The 21763-nt window shown below is 44.4% G+C and overlaps 1 protein-coding gene across 1 annotated transcript in view; it reads left to right on the forward strand.

Moving 5' to 3' along the window:
* CAMK1D (calcium/calmodulin dependent protein kinase ID) overlaps positions 1 to 21763 on the forward strand; it is a 217973-nt gene that overhangs the window by 135646 nt on the left and 60564 nt on the right. The window contains exon 3 of the mRNA XM_082240150.1: positions 7949 to 8023. Within this exon, the coding sequence (XP_082096276.1) occupies positions 7949 to 8023 (75 nt within the window). The remainder of the gene's footprint in view (positions 1 to 7948; positions 8024 to 21763) is intronic.

Genomic DNA, 21763 nt, shown 5'->3' on the forward strand with positions numbered 1-21763 from the left:
CCCCCCCGGCTCAGCCCCCAGAACAGGCTGCTGCCTGCAAGCCTTGCGAGCCTGGTGTGCAAGGCTTGCGGACATCTGCCCAAAGCACAGGGCGGGCTCCGCAGCTCGCCCCATGCTTCGGGCTGCAGGCTGCTGCCCACAAGCCTTGCGTGCCCAGCGGGACCTCCCACCGGGCGCGCGAGGCTTGCGGACAGCTTCCTGAAGCCTGGAGAGCGAGAGGGGTCGGTGCGCACTGACGCCTCTTCCTCTCCAGGCTTCAGCGAAAGCCTGCATTCGCCCCATAGGATGCACACACATTTCCCCTTCATTTTTGGAGGGGGGAAAGTGCGTCCTATAGGGCGAAAAATACGGTATTTAATAAAAGCCAACTCACGAAGAAAGAGAAATCCACAGCCTAAGCTGGATAAACAAAAACCCCTCCCAAATGTAGCAGGTGAAATAAAATGTGCTGAGTCACAATTAGATTGGTGAAGGATTTGCTTAATTTAAGAGTATTTTAACAGCTTGTGCCAAAAAATGCAATGTTGCCAAATCTAAAACCTCTTTCATTATTATCTTAGAAGTGTGTTTATATATGTCAAAATGATGAATGATAGCTTCAAATCTACAAATCTACTTCCCTCAAATTCTGTACTGAATATGTAAATCATAGTTCTGCACCTTCATTTTTCACCAGAGCAATAAAGCAGATCACACTTATATTGGTCACATGCCTGATTGGTCTAGTGCTAATTGTGTTTCTTTCTTCATGCCCTCAAATCCTCTCTCTGATGGAGAGGAATCGGTCTTTTGCTTTTTTGTTTTTGTTTTTGCTATGAATATCTTTTACCTATGTTGAAATTAAAGATTCCACAAATTTGAAAACTTGGCAAACTGATTTTATTGAACCCCCTCCCCTCTGTGGTGTGCCGGAGGGGGCACTCGAGCACCATACGGACGGCGGTGGGATCTCTCTGCCGCCCCCAGCCCCCTGCCCCGGGTCCTGGTTGGCCTTCCTTCGCCCCTGCTTCTGTGCCCCGTAAATCCGCTCTGGATTTCTGAATCTTCCCACATTCAGCTTAGAATCATAGAATCATAGAATCAATCAGCTTCACTGGGTGTCCACAAATTCTAGTGTTATGAGAGAAGGGCGGGAACGTGCATGCAGCCAGTCCTCAAGAGAGTAGCTGAAGTTTCCCATTACCGCAACATTTCTTCTTTGGATGAAGCCTTGCTTCCATTCCTCGTCTCCCTGAGCATTTTGATGAGGGAGACAAGAGCAAGCCCTAAATGGCTCTTGAGGACTGGTATCACCACTGACAATGATTCTGTGGAGGACATTGTGGGGTGGGTGCTCCTCATGCACACAAAAGTTGTATCAAAATGCCAGCCTGTACCCATCATTTAATCCAGATTTATCCTTTCTGGGGGAAGTCTGCTAATTATTATTTTTTAAACCAAAAACCTGTTGTCAGTGACCCTGAAATATTTTCCACCTTTTAACTCCTTTTAACCTTGCCATACAGCCCTTGTAGGGTATTGTTAACATGTCTTTGTCTTTGTAGTCGGTTGATGATGAACATCTTGCATGCCCAGCGGTCCATCAGCCTGTCTTATTTCATTAAGCGAGAGATAGAAATCACATAGTTTATTAATACAACACCCATTCTTAGTTATAGCATGATTTCTTGGCTCACCAAAGGGGGGGATGATTTTATCAAAGGACCCTCTGCGCACCAGTTCCAGTGCAGAGTGCAGCACTGCCTTATTTCGGGCTTCCTTTAATAACTACCTTTCATTCTCAATACCTTAAACTAATGAGATGCAACGGTTAGGAAAAAATGAGTCACTATGCGTGAATTACAAGTGTGACTTAGATGCATAAAATATAGCAAAGCTCCAGAACTGTGTTCTGCATTTTTGACCAATAGCTGAAAAAGTCACTGAGAGGATGGGAAATTAATTCTTTGCCAGGTAAACCACTGAGCGTCTTGCTGATCAGAAAGCTGATGGTTCACATTCTTTACTTTCTTCACTGCCACTCCTTCCTACTTCTCATGAACAGAATCTAGATCTCAAAGGTTCAAGTAAGGCCACCATTCTCCTTTCTCTAAAATATACGTCTGCTTCATGGCCGTCAAATAACACCTGCTTCCACCAAAGTGAGCCTAATTGCCCAAAGAGTTAATACTGTCCTGCTGGTTATAACTCTGATTATTTCACATGATAAATACTTTGTTGTTTTACATAATGTCTTGTTCATTATTAAATAAATAAATAAGGCAAATGCCTCCATAAAACAGCTTAAAATATAGCCAAACTAATATCAATGCATTGTAAACAAACATCATAAAAGCAATGTAAAAATATATACCACATTGGAATAATGTAGCATAACAGCTGCATTTGAAAGAAGAGATGGATAAACATCATTTTAGTATTGTGAGAGGCTGAGAACAAGGGAGAAAGGGCAGAATCCTCTGAGGGAGCCAGGACCCCTGCTTTGTCTTACGTAATGGATCATCATAAAAACCAAGTACAGTGGTACCTCAGGTTAAGTCTTTAATTCGTTCCGGAGGTCCGTTCTTAACCTGAAACTGTTCTTAACCTGAAGCACCACTTTAGCTAATGGGGCCTCCCACTGCCGCTGCGCCGTCGGAGCAGGATTTCTGTTCTCATCCTGAAGCACTATTTCTGCGTTAGCGGAGTCTGTAACCTGAAGCGTATGTAACCTGAAGCGTATGTAACCTGTTCTTCACAGCGATTCATGTTCAAGTCAACTAGCTTTGGGGAATCTTGTGGATGCTGGGCGTCAGATAAGTCTACTGTATATTGTTTAGAAAAGAAAATCTACTTGATCTGTTTATGAAACACTTCACCTCTCCTCTTCCTATTAGCTTCAAGTGAATCAATTATAGTGTAGTAAGTAGGTATGTGAAATTTGTCTCTAAGACGCTCTGCTGTTTCCCCTGCACTTGTCATCATTTGCTTGTTTCCCCCCGATTCACTTGCAGTCTTTGTAGTCAGCATCAGGCAAGATATATTTTGATATGTCTGCAAATCTTTTGAAATAATTCCTCAGAGGTGTAAGTCATTGGTTGTCCACCAATGTGCCGTGGCACCCTGGGGTGACTTGAACATTCAGGGGAGCCAGCAGCTTTAACTTGTAGGCCATTATCTTCCGGCCTCTCTCTCTCCTGCCCACCCCTCAGTGGCCATCCTTCCTCCTCCTCGCGGCCTCCCAGACACGTTCCAGATTCCGCATCTCTCTCCCCCCTCCCCACCGCTCTCCATTTCTTATGTAGAGGCTTCTTCCACGAGCTCAGGGCAATGTAGAGTGCAAGTACATCCCGTGGAAGCGGGAAGTTAATGTTCAGGTAAGCGAGCAATTTCTGATGTCATTTTATTTTTGATACTTTCTTTTTGGAGTGGTTAATTGCTTCCATTTTTCAAAAGGCCACAAAAGACACCTGAAATAAAACAGCAAAAAAAAAAAAAAGGTAGGAAAACACTTTTGCAAGACTGTTTATCTTCTTAAAATCTTTGCCCCCCACACAAACAAAAATCCTTCCCAGCTTCAATAACTAACAGTTCCTTAGTTTTACATGGAGGGATTGAGAAATGGAAGAAAATAGCAAAGCATTTTGATGGGGGATGTAAAAATAACCCTGAAAGTGGGGAGTGTCTTCTGTGTTTCCCTCCCCGCTCTTCTGCTCTACTCTCCCCCAGGCAACCCCCTCAACAGCCACCCAGCTCTATGGCGTCAGGGAGAATGTTGCAGAAAGGACCGTGTCTGCATGTGTGTCCTGTGCTGTGTGTTTCTTGCTTTCCTTCCCCACAATGACAACATAGTTCTGCTTCTGATCTTAATCTTGTTTTGCCCTCTCCCCCCCCCCATGTGCTGCCATGAGGAATGTGCCAGCTTGGTCTTGCAGAGCCGTGGCGTTGCTTGGGGTCCCGTTAACATGTGCAGTCCCACTTACGGTTGTTGTCAGGCCCAGACGGGGGGGGGCATATGGGCCCCTTGGCCTGGGCCTCCGATTCCAAAGGGGGCCTTGGTTAGCATATTCACAACATTTTTAAATGTAAATACTTAAAACAATCCTTTTCCCTATGTATTTTTAAAAAGCACTACTGTATATCTATATTTTCCATTTTGTCTTTATATGCAGATATGTTTCAAGCCTTGAAATAAAATTATTTGTCAGCATAACTTTTGTGAAAATTATTTATATACTTACTTATTTATAAGACTTCAGTTATCCCCAGGGTAAAAAAGGGGGGGGCACATTATCAACCTGGGCTGGGCCTCTGCCTGGCTCTCCAAGGCCCTGGTTGTTGTTGTTGTTTAGTCGTTTAGTCGTGCCCGACCCTTCGTGACCCCCTGGACCAGAGCGTGCCAGGCGCTCCTGTCTTCCACTGCCTCAAACTCATGCTGGCAGCTTCGAGAACACTGTCCCACCATCTCGTCCTCTGTCGTCCCCTTCTCCTTGTGCCTCAATCTTTCCCAGCATCAGGGTCTTTTCCAGGGAGTCTTCTCTTCTCATGAGGTGGCCAAAGTATTGGAGCCTCAGCTTCAGGATCTGTCCTTCCAGTGAGCACTCAGGGCTGATTTCCCTAAGAATGGATACATTTGATCTTCTTGCAGTCCATGGGACTCTCAAGAGTCTCCTCCAGCACAATAATTCAAAAGCATCAATTCTTCGGCGATCAGCCTTCTTGATGGTCCAGCTCTCACTTCCATAATTCATTACTGGGAAAACCATAGCTTTAACTATACGGACCTTTGTTGGCAAGGTGATGTCTCTGCTTTTTAAGATGCTGTCTAGGTTTGTCATTGCTTTTCTCCCAAGAAGCAGGCGTCTTTTAATTTTGTGACTCCTGTCAACATCTGCAGTGATCATGGAGCCCAAGAAAGTAAAATCTCTCACTGCCTCCCACGAATACATGCGCCAAAAGCACTGCAAGAAAGGGGCAGGGCAGAAGGGGGTGGGGGGAAGGGGGTGGGGTGGCAGCAGAGCGGGGGAATCCCCACTTACACACGTCCTGTAATAGAACCCAGTGGAAGTGGCTCCCACAGGGGAGCTGCAGAAAGAACGTGATTGGTCAAGGGAGCCGTGGACTCAAGAATGTTGAAAACTACTGGCGTTAGTGGTCTGCTAATGATTGACAGGGGACGCGGGTGGCGCTGTGGGTTAAAGCCTCAGCGCCTAGGGCTTGCCGATCGAAAGGTCGGCAGTTCGAATCCCCGCGGCGGGGTGCGCTCCCGCTGCTCAGTCCCAGCGCCTGCCAACCTAGCAGTTCGAAAGCACCCCCGGGTGCAAGTAGATAAATAGGTACCGCTCACCAGCGGGAAGGTAAACGGCGTTCCGTGTGCTGCGCTGGCTCGCCAGATGCAGCTTTGTCACTCTGGCCACGTGACCCGGAAGTGTCTCCGGACAGCGCTGGCCCCCGGCCAATAGATGTGAGATGGGCGCACAAACCCCAGAGTCTGTCAAGACTGGCCCGCTCGGGCAGGGGTACCTTTACCTTTACCTTAATGATTGACAGAGGTCTGCACGTGTTTTCAAATCCAGTTCTTTTTTTCCTTTCCTTTTTTTTTGAGAGGGAGAGTGAGAGCTTGACTTCTGCAGAGAAGGTGTTGTAAAATTTCATTCTATTTTCTACAGCTACACTTTCTAGTGCACCCACAATCTTTGAGTAGGACTCCAGAATTGCACTTGTTTCCTCTGCACATGCTTCTCAGAAAGTATTATAAAGATATTTCAATATCTGGTCGTTGCTAAAATATGGTTTTCCCTATGATGACTAATGCTTTTTAAAAAAAATATCAGTTGTCAGATTCAGAAATTCAGAGCTGCCCTAAGCATGTCCTTAGTCTGCCTATTGGGTAATCCAGCAGTGCGCTGGCCCCAAGCATGAAATTAAAGCAGTTTTCAGGTTAACCTGACATTTCAGGTTATCCTTAGTTAGTGTTCAGCTCACTAGTTACAGAAGGCCAACCAAACTTTAGGAATTCCCTATTATCTGATTATGTCTATTATTTACAGTGGAATTGGCATGTTTTAGCTTTTTACACTTACTGTATTTTTTGCACCATAACACTCACTTTTTTCCTCCTAGAAAGTAAGGGGAAATGTCTGTGCGTGTTATGGAGGGAATGCCTACGGGTGGCATGCCTACGGATTTTCCTCCTCTAAAGACTACGTGCGTGTTATGGTCGGGTGCGTGTTATAGAGCGAAAAATACGGTAATTGTTCAGTATCTCTCTCTTACTCAGTTTCTCCAGTTTGTCTTAATTAACATTCTGTTGTTTACAGCTAAATGGTTTCTCACTTTGGGGTTAATGCAAATTAATTGTGCACACTGGAAATTGTTTGGAATTGCTTAAGCAGTAATCCCAGAGAGGATTTGCATTTGAGGAGCTAATTAGATGGCGGTTTGTGGTTTCTCTCTTTTAAAAAGTCATCACCTAAACACCAAGGACTTCTGAACCATGTGGATCTGTTCTAGTGGTTACCTGTATGTTTGTTCAAGCTGTTAAAATGTTTTAAAATGTGGTTTCTTTATTAAGATAATGAGACCATTTGCAAGTTCATTTAAATGACATTTTAAAAGAAGTGTTTAATTTCCTCCACATTTGTATGCTGCAAAGAATGGTTACTTCATGTTTACAAAGTGACATATGCAAACTGCTGTGTTATATAATATTATATTCTGTACAATCCTATATGTTATTTCTGACCCTGGCCAATACCAGCCAGCAGAAGGACAAGATTCTAATTCTGTTGCCTGCCATATTTTCCATCCACTGACCAATTATATGTTGTCATTCATATCTTCTATGAATGTTTCTAAACTTATTTAATTTCTTTTCTTTTTTTTAATTGCATGTATACTCCAGCTTTTTCTCCAATGAGCTCAAGGTGGCATACATGCTTTCCTCCTTGTTTAATCCTCACAACAACTCCCTGATGTAACTCAGGCTGAATGGCAGCGACTGGCCCAAGGTCACCCAGTAAGCTCCATGGCTGAATGGCGCTTTGAAACCTGGGTTCCTAGATCCTCGTCTGACATAACAACTACACCACACTGGCTTGCCCCCTTGGTTATAATATTGTTTCCCATTCATTCTGATTGAATATATTTCCACAGCACAGACATATGCACTATAAAAATAGGCATAGGTATAGATATATCCAGCTAAAGCGAAATATTTTTAAGATTTCTGCAAGAGCTGGTTAACAATAACTTTCCCGCTGATAAAAATGCTTGATTTTGGCTTGATCATACTTCTATATTTTTGCCTTGCTTGAAAAAACAGGCCTTGTTACTCATGAATAAGCTAAAGCTTGGAACCCTGTGCATAGAAAATGAGCAAAGAGATAGGATCACAGCGATATGATACTCAGAATAATTAAAGTGACAATCTTGCAGCAAAGGCTGGATCACAGCCAGCTCTGTTGTAGCTTCACCCACGATGATGGAGCAGTGGTTTGTGAGGGGAGGTGGAAGTAGGGGGGAGGAAAGGAGAGGACCTGGGGGTGGCAGTGACTGCCCCAGCCCTGTGCCACTCCGTGAAGTGCTATTGCAACAAGGAGGATGCAGTGAGTCCCCCCCGCCCCCCCCCCCCGCCAAACCATTGCTGCCATCATGCATCAATTGTGCTATTGAATTTGTCTGGAGTTTGGTGTGGATGTGCACACTTGCAGCAAAGGGGAAATGCACTTTATCCCAGTATAAGTATACTGCCCTTATCCAAAGGGCCGTTCACAACATTTAACTCCTTCAAATGTGCATCTGTCATGACAGGCTCTAGTCTACACAGACTTCATTTTAATTGAATTATCCTGAGACCATGAAGACTCTTGATGGTTTATGGCAATCTGGGCATTATTCTCATTATGTGGACAGATTTCTCTTGGGCGCTTAACTTACCTTGTGGTGTTGCTTTTTATGTAACCTTCAGGATCAAGCATGAAAATATTGTTGCCCTGGAAGACATCTATGAGAGTCCAAACCACTTGTATCTGGTCATGCAACTGTAAGTATTGCTTATACTGCTTTTGTTTCTGTTAACCAAACAGAAATAGAAGGAGGACATCAAATTCCAGGAAATCGGGTCAAGTGTGCAAATTGTGCTAGTATTAGGAGCATGTTGAAATCTTATGGTGTCTCTTGCAATGTTCTAAATATGTTTTTATTGCTGTATTGCTTCTTGTTTGCTGCCCTAGGCTCCTTTAGGAGGAAGAGTGGGGTAGACATTTAATTAATAAACAAAGGACATTTTCATAGCTGTCAAGTGTCCCTTATTTGAAGGGACAGTCCCTTATTCCAGCGCCATGTCCCGCTGCTGTCCCTTATTGATGGATGTCCCTTAAATTTCAAAGGAAGCAGCTCCTCTCCCTCCCTCCCTCCCTGCCAGCCAGGGAGGAGGGAGGCTCCAACTGTGTTGCTTGGCTGTGTTGCTCACCCAATAAGAAGTCTAAGAATGACTGGGGGGTGGAGCTTGCATGCCTTGTGTGTGGCTAGTTAATGCAAGCTGAGAGGGTTTTTCAATGCTGGATGCCATTTTGTTGCACATGCTGCTGCAAACTTTGCAGTGCAAAGCCAGGCCGGGGAGCTATCTTAAGTTGAGGCTGCATAGGCCTTGTGGTGCATGTGATTCAGATTCTATTCAGTTGAACCTCTGATTACAAAGTTGGTTGGACAGTGTTCTCGAAGCTACCAGCATGAGTTTGACCAGACTGCAGGAGGCAGTGGAAGACAGGAGTGCCCGGAACAGGTGAGGCTGCAGGTCCCTTATTTTGGCTGCTGGTCCCTTGTTTTCAAGGCTGCTGGTCCCTTATTTTCAAATCTGTAAGTTGACAGCTATGGGGCAAGCTGGTCCTGCTCAGGCCAGCTGAGTGCTGAGCTCACCCCTGAGACAGCCAGGCCAGGCCTTGGGCCTTAAGGGAATCACCTCAGTCATTGGCTGAAGTGGTTCTTAAAGTTCAGTATCACAACATCAAATAAAGTTGGCGCCTGTTTTATTCCACATCACTTCTTTCGACTCTACAGTGGTACCTCGGGTTAAGAACTTAATTCGTTCCGGAGGTCTGTTCTTAACCTGAAATTGTTCTAAACCTGAGGTACCACTTTAGCTAATGGGGCCTCCTGCTGCCGCCGTGCGATTTCTGTTCTCATCCTGAAGCAAAGTTCTTAACCCGAGGCACTATTTCTGGGTTAGTGGAGTCTGGAACCTGAAGCACCTGTAACCTGAAGCGTCTGTAACCCGAGGTACCACTGTATTGCCATATACAATAACTACCTCTTTCACATACCCAGAGCTAAGAAATTCCTGGGACTGAAGCATAGTCTGTACTCTGAAACCTCCTCAAAAGTTCTCATTTAGGAAATGCTGCTGTCAGCCTAATAACTATAATCAATTAAACATGCACCATTTCCTCAATTCAATCTAGGACAAAAGTGTTCATGTGTAATTTCTTGTTTCCTTGGAAACCATGACCTGTTGACACAAAAGTCATGTGATGCTAGAGCTGGATACCTACTTTATTGCCTCACTGCCCAATTTGCCATTACGGTTCCTTTGCTTTGTTGTAGCTCATGAATTTTATTTGCTATTTCCATGCTGCACAAAGCAAACATGGAATTTTTCACTTATATTTAAGATACCACTTGTTTTTAGGTAGGTGCCTGCAAATTTGATTCAAAATGCAGGGCATATAATCTACTGTATATTTTCTGGGGGTGGGTTTGAATGAAGATCTTAATGCCATTATACTTAGGCTTGTTTCGCATAGTTTCCCCTGCACATGGTCTCTGCTTGCAGTGCTTACTCCAGTATTTTGGGAGGAGGCAGGGCTCAGGGAAGTCTCTTCCAATGAGCCCCACCTAACCTGCCAGCTCTCATAGTGCTTGAGGCCCAGCAAGTCTCCTCCACCCCCATCCCTTGGTCCATGGGCACTTATGATTGCACAAGGAAAGCTTAGTGTGAGTTGAACTGTGCATAGATTCAGCTGGCAGCAGTTTTGACAGAACTGTCTCCCACCCGAATGTTGGAAGCCTCACAAAATAATAATAAATAATAAAATTTTGTTTATAAAATTTTGTTTATAAAATTTTGTTTATAAAATTTTGTTTATAAAATTTTGTTTATATCCTGCCCTCTCCAGCCAAAGCCGGGCTCAACAACAGTAAAATAATACAACAGTCTAAAATCATTTCATTATAAAATCAGTTCAAATCAAATTAATGGCAACTATTGGGTTAGAGTTCTATGAGGATTACAGAAGGAGAGGGTCAGACTGTGCCTTGGCCAAAGGCCTGGTGGGTCTTGCAGGCCCTGAGGAAAGATGTCAAGTCCCACAGGGCCCTAGTCTCTTGGGACTGAGCCTTCCACCAGATCGGGGCCACAGCCGAAAAAGCCCTGGCTCTGGTTGAGGCCAGCCTAACCTCCCTGTGGCCCGGGACCTCCAAGATGTTTTTGTTTGAAGACCGTAAGGAGAGGCAGTCCCGTAGGTACGAGGGTCCTAGGCCGTATAGGGCTTTAAAGTTTAAAACCAGCACCTTAAACCTGATCCTGTACTCCACCGGGAGCCAGTGCAGCTGGTACAAAAGCCACTGGGGTTTGATGAGTGCAAAGTCCAGCGGGTTTCTGTGGCCCAAGCTCCATCCATTCATACGATGTTACTGTCTTGTACTGAGTCAGAACATTGGCCCGTCTAGCCCAATGCTCCTGACTTTGACTTGTAGCCGCTCTCCAAGGTATCAAAAGCTTTACCAGCATCTGTTATCAAAAACCTTTTATTGTAGTTGATTGACTTTCAGAAAGGGGCTTCATGCATGTAAAAGTGTATGTTCTGCCACTGAACTCTTGCCCCCACCCAATTGCTAAGAGAAAGTTGCTCACTAGCAACACAATGCCACTCAAGCCTGATCTGATGTCATGGACCAGTTGGACGCAGCCAGATGGCAGGAGGAACCAGTTGGGGAACCCTGAGGGAAAGAAGGCCCAGAACCCGGGGAGTGGTGGTGGTGGGACAACCATGAGTGGTCAGAGGGAGGAAGTGTCAGCAGCTGAAGAGGTAACAGGGCTTAGTGAGAAGGGAGAGTCTGTGGCAGAGAGAAGTCCAGAATCAGAGGCAGAAGCTGAAGCCGGGGAGGAGGATGAGGGAGGCCAAAAGGCAGAGATGGGTCAGGGTGGTGAAGAGGCACAGGTGTCTCTCCCTCCTGCTATGACCAGCTCCCCTCTGCCCTGGTTTCCAAGGCCAGGAAAGGCATGAAGCAGGAGGGGCAAGGACAGGAACACAGGCACAGTCTCCGCCCCGGAGAGGAGAGATAGGCAACAGTGGGAGGCGGGGACCTTCAGTCTTCGCAACTGCCTCATAGGAGCAAGGCCTACCAAGAAGACCTGCTGTGCTCATTAGGCCTGGCACCCCTGTGCAAATCCACTTTTCTTATAAAGAATTAACTTCACTTACCCCATGTGATTTACTGCTGGCTTGCTGCTGACATCCTGATATTGCACTGTCTTTCCCAGCCCTATAGCAAGAGAGCCGTCATCTAGACTGGGACTACTAGGGACTGCAATCACGCAGAGCACACATTGTATGGGAGAGCTATGTTCATAAGCAAAAGGCATTCTTTTCTGACTCCTGGAAGGACACTCTCCTTTAGGGTCCTGGCTTTTCTACACAAAACACATTAGGTTTCATCATATCAGTTGCTTTAGCTATATAGTGTAATGCTGACGATAACAACAAGACATGTTGCTATTCTTTTTATAGCTGTATCAAAATGTGTAGTTTTATCAAAATCATGTTATTAAAGCAATTCTTCATGTTCAATTTTAATAACAAGGATCCTTCCAAGAGAGCATTTTTTGAAGGTTAAAATCATGTCTTGTTTTTACAAGGATGTGGATAGCACACACTCAGCTCCAACTCCCCATGAAGCTTATGTCAAGAAATGAAAAGAGAACCCAGCAAAAGCACCATAGAAGATTTAGGATAGCATTTCCCCCACACTGTTATAATTCTGTGTTTTTTCCTCCCCCCTAAATGCAAATGATGCATACTAGGCTAAGAAACACACTGCTGTGTTCATAATGTTGACACAGGGTATAACATTACGAACGAAGCAACAGGCGACCTGCTGAGAGTGAAGGCAAATGATACACGAGGCATTTTGTTCCTTCCTCTGAGTTCTCCCTATCGTCCGAGTACTTTTCAAATTGGAAGAAAAGCAATGTTCCAACAAAAATCATTGTGACTTTTGCCTCAATTATAGGATTTGCTTATGAGGAATCTTTTGTTTCTGGCTTTCAATGCAAATTATGCGCTGCAGCTCACTAATCATGTAGTCTGGGAATGTCTCATAGCCTGCAGAGGCCGCAGGCTCACACAGAGCAGAGTGTTTAAGCCCCTTGATTTCACTGAGTCCACACTGGATTGTGGTTAGTGAATCTATACATTCCAACGCTGGAGGGTGGGGGGAGAGGGAGGGTCAGGGAGGAGCGCACAACTATCCTGCAATTTAGGGATGGGGTGATCTGGTAATATGAAAAATGGAGTCACATTTTTTAAAGGCTGAAAAATAGCTAGCCTTGTTTTTCATATGCTTGTTTCATTCTCCTCCCTTTGTTTCATTTTGATGTCTTGGGAGCCCCCAAACTGATTAACTACTGAAAAACAGGAAAGATTCTAGACATATACAAAGTAACAACTAAAAGAAAAATATTAAAAATGTATTTGTAAAGACTTACTAGTAAAGCAGTACAGTGGTACCTTGGGTTACATACGCTTCAGGTTACATACACTTCAGATTACAGACTCTGCTAACCCAGAAATAGTACCTTGGGTTAAGAACTTTGTTTCAGGATGAGAACAGAAATCGTGCTCCGGCGGCGTGGCAGCAGCAGGAGGCCCCATTAGCTAAAGTGGTGCTTCAGGTTAAGAACAGTTCCAGGTTAAGTACGGACCTCCTGAACGAATTAAGTACTTAACCCAAGGTACCACTGTACTGAAATGTGCTTGTCTCTTCATATTGTAATGAGTTACACATGGGGCTGTCTTTGAATACACTTTAGAAAATTCTTTTAGTTCAGGATACAGGGGCAAGATTGCTAACTGGCACAAGTCATCATGATCACCACTGCTTTGCCATCTCCTTGGCTCCCAGTTCATTTCCAGACCTTTAAGTTCTTGGGCACAGTTTACTTGAAGGATCACCTGTGGTCACATGTGCTTCAATGTAACCCATGCACTGTGATTTACATCACAGACACTTTGCGTCCCTCCATTATCTAAGGCAGGGATGGGCAGGTTTTTTTCTGGCCAGCAGGCCAAATCTTAATCTCCCCACCCTAGGTGAGCCAATTGCCTGATGTCAGGTGGTGCCACAACAGGGTAGTTTCACACGCACACGCACCCCCCCTCTATCCACACAAGCAAGAGGCATTATCAGAATTCAAGGACACATTTTAGACAGGCAAGAGCACCTAAGAAGCGTTGAAAATGGGACCAGCGGGGCGTGTGGCAGGGAGGTGTCCAGAAAGTAACTGTTCATCTTGGCTCCTTGCTTATCTGAGCACTGGCATTTTGGACCAATTGTAGTTTCCAAGGACAGCCCCATGTAGAATGCTGCCCATCAAAAGAACTAAAGTTATTTATTTCCACAGTTTAAACATTGGCAGCTTAAAGGTGTGAAAAACATGGCTCTTGATTTTGGGTTTTGGATTATAAAGGTTGCTTTATGCATGACATCTTCGGGTGTTCACCTCAAATGATAAGAGTGCACTTAAAAATGTAAATGTGACTGCATCATACATGTTTGCAAATACTGTACAGGCACCATAGAGGTAATTTTCACAGGTGGGCAGGATTGGCCTGCTTGATTGGTCCCTGCATAATGTGTGAAATGACCCTAAGTAACATGGAGACTTGCTTCCAGCCTTTCTTTGGTGTTTACTAAGATCAGAACCATGAGCTGAGAAATAGGCAAACACTGCAGTTCATTACTCTTTACAAGAGCATATGGACAAAATGATTGCATCTGTGAGATAACCACCTAAACCAAAGGAGTTAATTGTATAGCAGCTCACTGCCTAAATATCAGAACACAGGAAATTCTGGAGGGGTCTTGCTCTGTGTTTAGAGGAGCTATTTTGGGTGAATGTAATTTTATTTGAAGACAGAAAGGGGATATTGGGATTATGCATTTATTTACATGCATCTCTTATGGGCGTGCATAAAATATTGCATGTAATTACCAAAAATTGCATAACAATGTCACGACATCAAGCCATGTAGTAAACTTCACTAGAAATTGGATGGAAAGAGGGAGAGAAGTAGACCACCATTTGGGGCATCAGTCCTGTATCTGCTGTGAGATCTCCTGCTGCTCTGAGTGGCTGCCGGTGCGATGGGACTTGCTGCGACTTTGTTATAAAATGTAGTAAGTGGTAGTGCAAGCCAGAGGGGAATGGCGAGAGGAAGAGAGCAGATGTGGCTGAGGTGTCACAGAAGATTTAAAGAAAGAGCATTGCCTACATGCCGATCTGTTCCTATCTGCATTTCTCTGTGGTGACTGAGGGAATCATCTTTAAGAAATCCTTGGCTGATGTTGCTTGCCACAGAGTGACCATTTTGACATACAGCTTTCTTGTCATGCTGCCTTTCGCCTTATGAAGCTGTCTGCCAGATGTTGTTTATTGTGATGGCGGTGGTGCTGGGTTTTCTCTCTTTCCTCCTCTGTCAGTAAAATAGCTAACCTAGCTTTAACTGAGTTGCATTGTCATTTTATCATCCAACTCCACAAAAGCATGGTTTTCTGTCACTGAACCTTTTGGAGGCACTTTAAAAAGATAGTGTGCAGATGTTACAGAACAGGTTTTTTACAAATAAACAACCTAACTTGGAAATTAATTTCTTGTTTCATATTGTTGTTGCACCACACATTATACCCCTAAAGGTGTTTTAGTTGTCAGCAAGATGACTGTAATTTGGTTGACTGGATAGAGAAACAGAGGACAAGAGATATAGGCTGCTTTCACACTACCTTTAAAGCACACTCTCAATACTTCCCCCCCCCCGAGAATTCTGGGTACTGTAGTTCACCTCTCGCAGAGTTACAATTCCCAGAGACCCCTACCAAACTACAACGCCCATGAAGTTTTGAGGGGGGGAATGTGCATTGAATGTTCTTTAAAGTATGGTGGGTACGCAGCCATAGGTGGAATTGGGCTGTAGACCACTGGTTCTTAGACAGTGTTGCACACCACTCTGGTGGGGCAGGAGAGGATGGCGGGAAGATTCAAGGACAAGCAATATAATATTTGGGGAATGATTCATTCGTGTTCTTGTGTAGTTACATAGTTTTATACACCAGTTGGAATCATAAAGTTGGAAGGGATCCTGAGGATCATGTAGTCCAATCCCTTGCAACGCACTTGTCCCATATAGGAATCGAACCTGCAAGCTTGGTGTTGGCAGCACCATGCTGTAACCAGCAGGCCAATCCAGTGGCCGTGCTCACTTCCTGCCTAGGCCCAATGTACAGTTCTGGTTCTAAAGTCCTTCACAATCTAGGGCCTTCAAAGATCAGTATACTTGGAGGAGCAGCCCGTGGACTACCTGAGGTAAAGCAGGGACGGCTTAGGGAGAGCCCCCAGGCATGGAAGGCACCTGCTCTCTTGTCCTTTCAGTGCCTGGTGAATAATGTTTTTGGACTTTTTTGTGTTTAGCTGATTGTTTTTAGTACCTTGCAGCCTGGGGGTTCTGCATTTGTTCTAATTTGTAATATTTGCATTTTAATTGCTTTTGTATTTTCTTTTATGTAAGTTGACTCACCTTGGGATTTTTTTAAAAATGGAAGGGCAGTCTGAAAATATTTATCATACGTACATACATACATACATACATACATAGGCTAAGAGCCAAATAAGTCCTACTCGGAGCAGGTGCATTAAAAGCAAGAAACCTATGTACACCAATTTCAGTGGGTTTGCTCTGAGTATGTCTTTGTTGGTGTGCTCTACATACGGGCTTCCCATAGCCATCTGGTTTGCCTCTGTGAGAGTGGTGTGCTGGATTGGCCTGATCCAGAAGGGCGCTTCTCATGCTCATTTGCTTTGTACGGTTGAGAGAGGTAGTGATTTAGGTGGGGAGAGGTATTTTGATTGTTTGGATTTGTTTTGAGGTATACTGGGCGCCTCCCTACTGAGTCCAGGAAAGCAAGATAGGAATGTTAATTGAAAACAAATAAATTTATTTCTGTCTCAGTCCCACCTCCTACAATTTAAGGATAAAACATGGATCTGCCTGGTGGAATTGTTGTAGGAATTCACCTTAATGAAAAGGATGAAATGGAGAGTACAACTTTAGCTAGGTTTTGTTTTAGTACTTCATTCTTCATAGGATGTTACAACTGGAACACACTGTTCTGTTTTGGAGCTTCATTAAGACCATTTTCTTCCTTGTATTTTTGGCACCATGGCAATTAATTCTTTATGGAGATAAGAAACCAGCTGCATGTATTAGCACCAACTTAACTTCAAGTAATATGAAAACTGTCTCCTTACGTCTCATCATTTTCATGTACGCAAGGATGTCAATTTCACATAGGAAGTAGCCCTAGATGGGGGAAACCCCAATGGGACTCTCCGGGGTCACAAAATACCACCAGAGCTTCTTTCTTATACCCACATCACTGGGTAATTTGCAATGTAATTACAATATTTCCATTCCAGCATAGGGCAGAGCTGCGTGTAGCCCACATGCCAAGTAATGTTTAATTTAGTTTCCTCTACCCAACTGTTAGGGTATTTTAATATATTAAGTCATTTGGATGGCATTTATGTCCTGTTAATGGTTTCAAGAAGCCATGTGCAAAGCACAAAATAGCACATGTTGGGTTTTACACAGCGATGAATAGATATGATAATTTATTTTAATCTGAAGATGGAAGCACCTTTTAGAACATGTAGGACTTGCCTGCTTCTACATAATCAAGTCCTTTCCTGCCTAGCTATAATTTAGTATTAATGTGTGTGGTTGTGGCAGCACTGCCAAAGCTCGCAGAATGAATGGAAAGAGTTCTGTTGCAAGCTATGCTACATCCCTTAAAAAGTAAGATCAGACCCGTTCCATGCTTTATATGACAACCATGCTTGTCCCAAGAACAGCAGTGTTACACCCATGTTTCCCCCATGAAAAGTGCAAGTTACCCAGCTTTGCAGCAGTGTCTGTCCTTTACATTTCATTTGCTTGCTGCAAGAAACACGATGCCAGAGTATATGCCACTTTGTGGCAAGCATGACATAAAGTACACAGCAGCACTCATGCGTGCTCTCTGTCAACAACCTCATTTCTGTCACTTTGCTTTCCACTTAAGAGACCACTTGCAAAGTTGCATATCCTATTTGAATCTTGAAGACATTGATAATAAAGCAGATAGAGATTGAGCACAGAGGCACATTTTTATAATATGGGAATCTTATAAAAGATTTGAGTCTGAAGGGCATGGAGGTTCTAGGAGCTTTGCCAGATGGTTCAGATTTGAGTGAGATTATTCAGCCACGTTACATAGCTGTGAATATATTCCATGGACATTTCCCCTGGATTACCATGCTGATATGATATATTTCCTGAACATCCCCCCCCCCCGCCACTTCAAGTCCTACAGCTTCTTGCAGGTCTGTTAGGCCTTGACAAGATCTAAATGGAGGCACACACAATGTAGATTGCTTTGCTGCTAAAGTATCTGCTCTTGAATCCAAGCAGTATGTTAATTTCTTATGTTCCCACCACCAAAAAAATAACTAACTAACTAATAAAGTAAACAAATGTCTGAGTTACTAAAAAAAACCTGGAAACTAAATGCTGCTCTGCTGAACAGAGTAGATGGCAAAATGTTGATTGTGCTGAGGGAGAGCTCTGCAGATTCAATTAAATTCTAAAGAACTCATGCTCTCTCTATAATGTAGATGTCTATGGTCTGTAGAAAGCAGCACTAAGGATGTGCAGCAGAATCCTATGCATGTTTACACAGAAGTAAATGAGCATAGGACTGTAACTCTTCATTATTTCCCCCCTAAAAACTCCTAGATGTGAATATAATACACATCACTCACATCTTCATTGGCTCTTGGCATCATTTCAGTAGACATCTAAGATCCCTTTAATTACTTGACTTGCCTTGCCGTGGCGAAGGGGCTTGAATAACTCAGAGAAGCTATGAGCTGTGCCGTGCAGGGCCACCCAAGATGGACAGGTCTTAGTGGAAAGTTTTGACCAAACGTGATCCACCCGGAGCAGGAACTGTCAAGCCACTCCAGTATCCCTTCCAATAAAATGAGCCCCTCAGGTCAGAAGGCGTCCAACATGCTACTGAGGAAGAGTGGAGGTCAAGTACAAGTAGATTCAGAGCTGATGAAGCGGCTGGGCCAAAGCTGAAAGGTCACTCAGTTGCGGATATGCCTGGAAGCAAAAGGAAAGTCCAATGCTGTAAAAAAAAATTTTTGCATAGGAACCTGGAATGTAAGAACCATGAACCTTGGTAAGTTGGATGTGGTCAAAAATGAGATGGCAAGAATAAATATTGACATCCTGGGCATCAGTGAACTAAAATGGACGGGAATGGGCGAATTCAGTTCGGATCACCATCATATCTACTACTGTGGGCAAGAATCCCATAAAAGAAATGGAGTGGCCCTCATAGTCAACAAAACACTCATGTTACCCTTTCACATGTCTTTCAACAAGCCCTGTGGCTTGTGGTTGTGCAAGTCATAACCAGTGAATCTGCATGATGTAAGTAGTGTAGTAAAGGAGGTCTGAATGCCATGCTCCTCTGGGTAATTCAGCATGGAATCATAGTTGGAAGGGACCCCAAGGGTTGGTTCCACTCTCTCCGCCCAGTGAGGGTATTTAAGGACGAAACAAGGAGGCAATTGGTCCCTTGCATAGAGTCAAAGCTAATGCGGATAAGGGAAACCAAGCTCAACACTAGAAACACTAATTGCCCAAAGGAAGAAAAGAACTCTGTAAGCCTAGAATTACAAGACCTGAAGAAGAGGCTAATGAGTATAAAGACTGAGATTTCTACACAAAATATAAGGACAGTAGAGCCTAGAGCACAATATTTAAAGATGTCCAACAGCTCTTTATCCCATAGAAAGACATCAGGGCAACTCCCTGTTCCCTTTTCAAACGACACCGAATTAGATGAGGAATTTGGCGCCTCCGACATTTCTATGGCAACAACACCTAAAGAACTCTGTGTTGCTGACAATCTGGAGATATCCAGCACCAAATCTACATCTGGACCTTTGCCTAATGTTCCAGAATGATCAGCCTTCTCTACTGTACTCCTGGCGAGACAGGATGGACAGATCTTCCGAATTCGAATCTGGCTCTTTGTTGGCCAGTGATCCACATTTTATAACACATACCTCATTAATACTTCCACAGCCACAGATAGAACCAACAATCCTCCAATTAACCCACGAGGGAGAGGGGGATTGACAGTTAATGAAACACCATGGGACTGTCCCCCCCTCTTGGGGTGCGGTTGGTTGGGTTTTATCTTCTAGGGATACTTACCCTATCAGACCTCCACCTCTTTCCCATACCATTTTGACCCAGGAGTCCTGGCCCAAGGATGACTTGTTATTGAGGGGATGTTACCCCTCTATTGGGGAGACTAGTATGGGGTCTGGGATTTCCACTATTGAAGGGCTAGGGAGGAATGGCGGTGGGGCTAGATATCTCTATCGGCGAAGAGTTTCGAGATGCAGTGATCCTCGAACCCCTTCCATTCTATGCCCCATCCCAAGGGATGAGGGTAGGGAGAGCAAGGATTACACACCTCCGTCATTGGTGCTGTGCAATGCCAGGTCCATAGGCAACAAAACCGCCACCATGCGTGACTTTTTTGTCTCGCAGGGGATTGACCTGGCTTGCGTGACGGAGACCTGGGTACGGGAAGGCGAAGTAGTCTCCCTACATGAGATAACACCCCCAGGTTTCTCTGTCCTCCATCAATCGCAGACTGTGGGTCGGGGGGGGGAGGAGTAGCATTTTTATTCCGGAGAGAATTGCTCTTTCAGAGCTCTGCCATCACCGGCGATCTCCGGCATTGAATGTGTTGGTCTCGTGTGGGGCACCAAGGAGAGCTTGGCTGTCTGGCTGGTGTACCGACCACCCAGCACACCTGCAGCCACCCTGTCAGACCTCCTGGAGGTGGTGGTGGGCTGGGCCTTGGAGTTCCCAAACCTACTGGTTTTGGGAGACTTCAATGTCCATGCCGATGCCGCTCCCTCCTCACAGGCTCTGGACCTAGTGACTTCCATGGCAACAATAGGGCTCTCCCAATTTGTTTTGGGCCCCACTCATCAAGCAGGTCACACACTGGATCTGATCTTTGGGGCTGGCATAGATGTGATCATGCTCCCCGCTGTGGAAGTGCCATTCCTCAAGAGTCGGTAGCTCTTCCTGCTTCCATTTTTGGGCCATTAATATTCCCGCTGCAGTTGTTGCATACTGAAAAAGTTTATAATCCTTTCTATTTATTTCATTTCTTGTTATTCCTAGAAGAAAGGCTTCTGATTTCTTTACAAAACTATATCTCAACATCTTCTTTAACTCAGAACCCCTTCACTTTCTTACATTCCCACCACATATGAAAAAAAGTTCCTTCTTTCTCTTTACATTTCCAACACTTATTACAGGTTTTAAACATTTTTGCTAGTTTAACCGGTGTAATATACCATCTATATACCATTTTCATAACATTTTCCTTTAACATGGTGCATGCTGTAAACTTCAAATTATCATTCCATACTTTAACCCAGTCGTCAAAATATATATTATAACTGAAATCTCTGGCGCAATGAATCATTACCGACTTAACTTCCTCATCCATTGTATACCATTCTAATAACATTTTGTACATTTTAGAGATTATCTTACAGTCATTATTTACTATTTCTGTTTGGAATTTTGATTCTTTTTCTATATAGCCCTTCTATTTCAAATCTTTTTTAAACATATCATTTATCTGATAATAGTGCAACCAATCAAATACATATTCTTTTACTTGTTCATATGGCTTCATTTTCCATTTCTCTCCTTCTTTAACCACCAGTTCACCATATGTGATCCAATTCCCTCTCATATTAATTTTCTTGACACTCATAACCTCTAAAGGGGACAACCAGTGTGGAACTCCTGATTCCAGTAAATTTTTATATCTATCCTATACTTCAATTAACGAGGATCATGTTAGAGATCCTTAGTCCATCCTGAACAGAACAACAATTTCTAGGGCTTCCAAAAAAGTGATTGTGCAGTCCTTTGCATGGCTACACAGAAGTACCGTATTTTTCGCCCTATAAGACGCACTTTTTCCCCTCCAAAAATGAAGGGGAAATGTGGGTGCGTCTTATGGGGCGAATGCTGGCTTTCGCTGAAGCCTGGGGAGCGAGAGCGGTAGGTGCGCACCGACCCCTCTCGCTCTCCAGGCTTCGCGGACCTCTCCTCAAGCAGCGGGAACGCTCCCGCTGCTTGGGGAGAGTTGCCGGCATCCCGAAGCCTGCGCACGCTGATCTCAGCGCGCCCAGGCTTCGCGGACCTCTCCCCAAGCAGCGGGAACGCTCCCGCTGCTTGGGGAGAGTTGCCGGCATCCCGAAGCCTGCGCGCGCTGACCTCAGCGCGTCCAGGCTTCGCGGATCTCTCCTCAAGCAGTGGGAACCACCGCTGGGCTCCCACGGCTTGCAGAGAGC

This window comes from Podarcis vaucheri, assembly GCF_965113315.1.
Source record: "Podarcis vaucheri genome assembly, chromosome: 10".
Classification (NCBI taxonomy): domain Eukaryota; kingdom Metazoa; phylum Chordata; class Lepidosauria; order Squamata; family Lacertidae; genus Podarcis; species Podarcis vaucheri.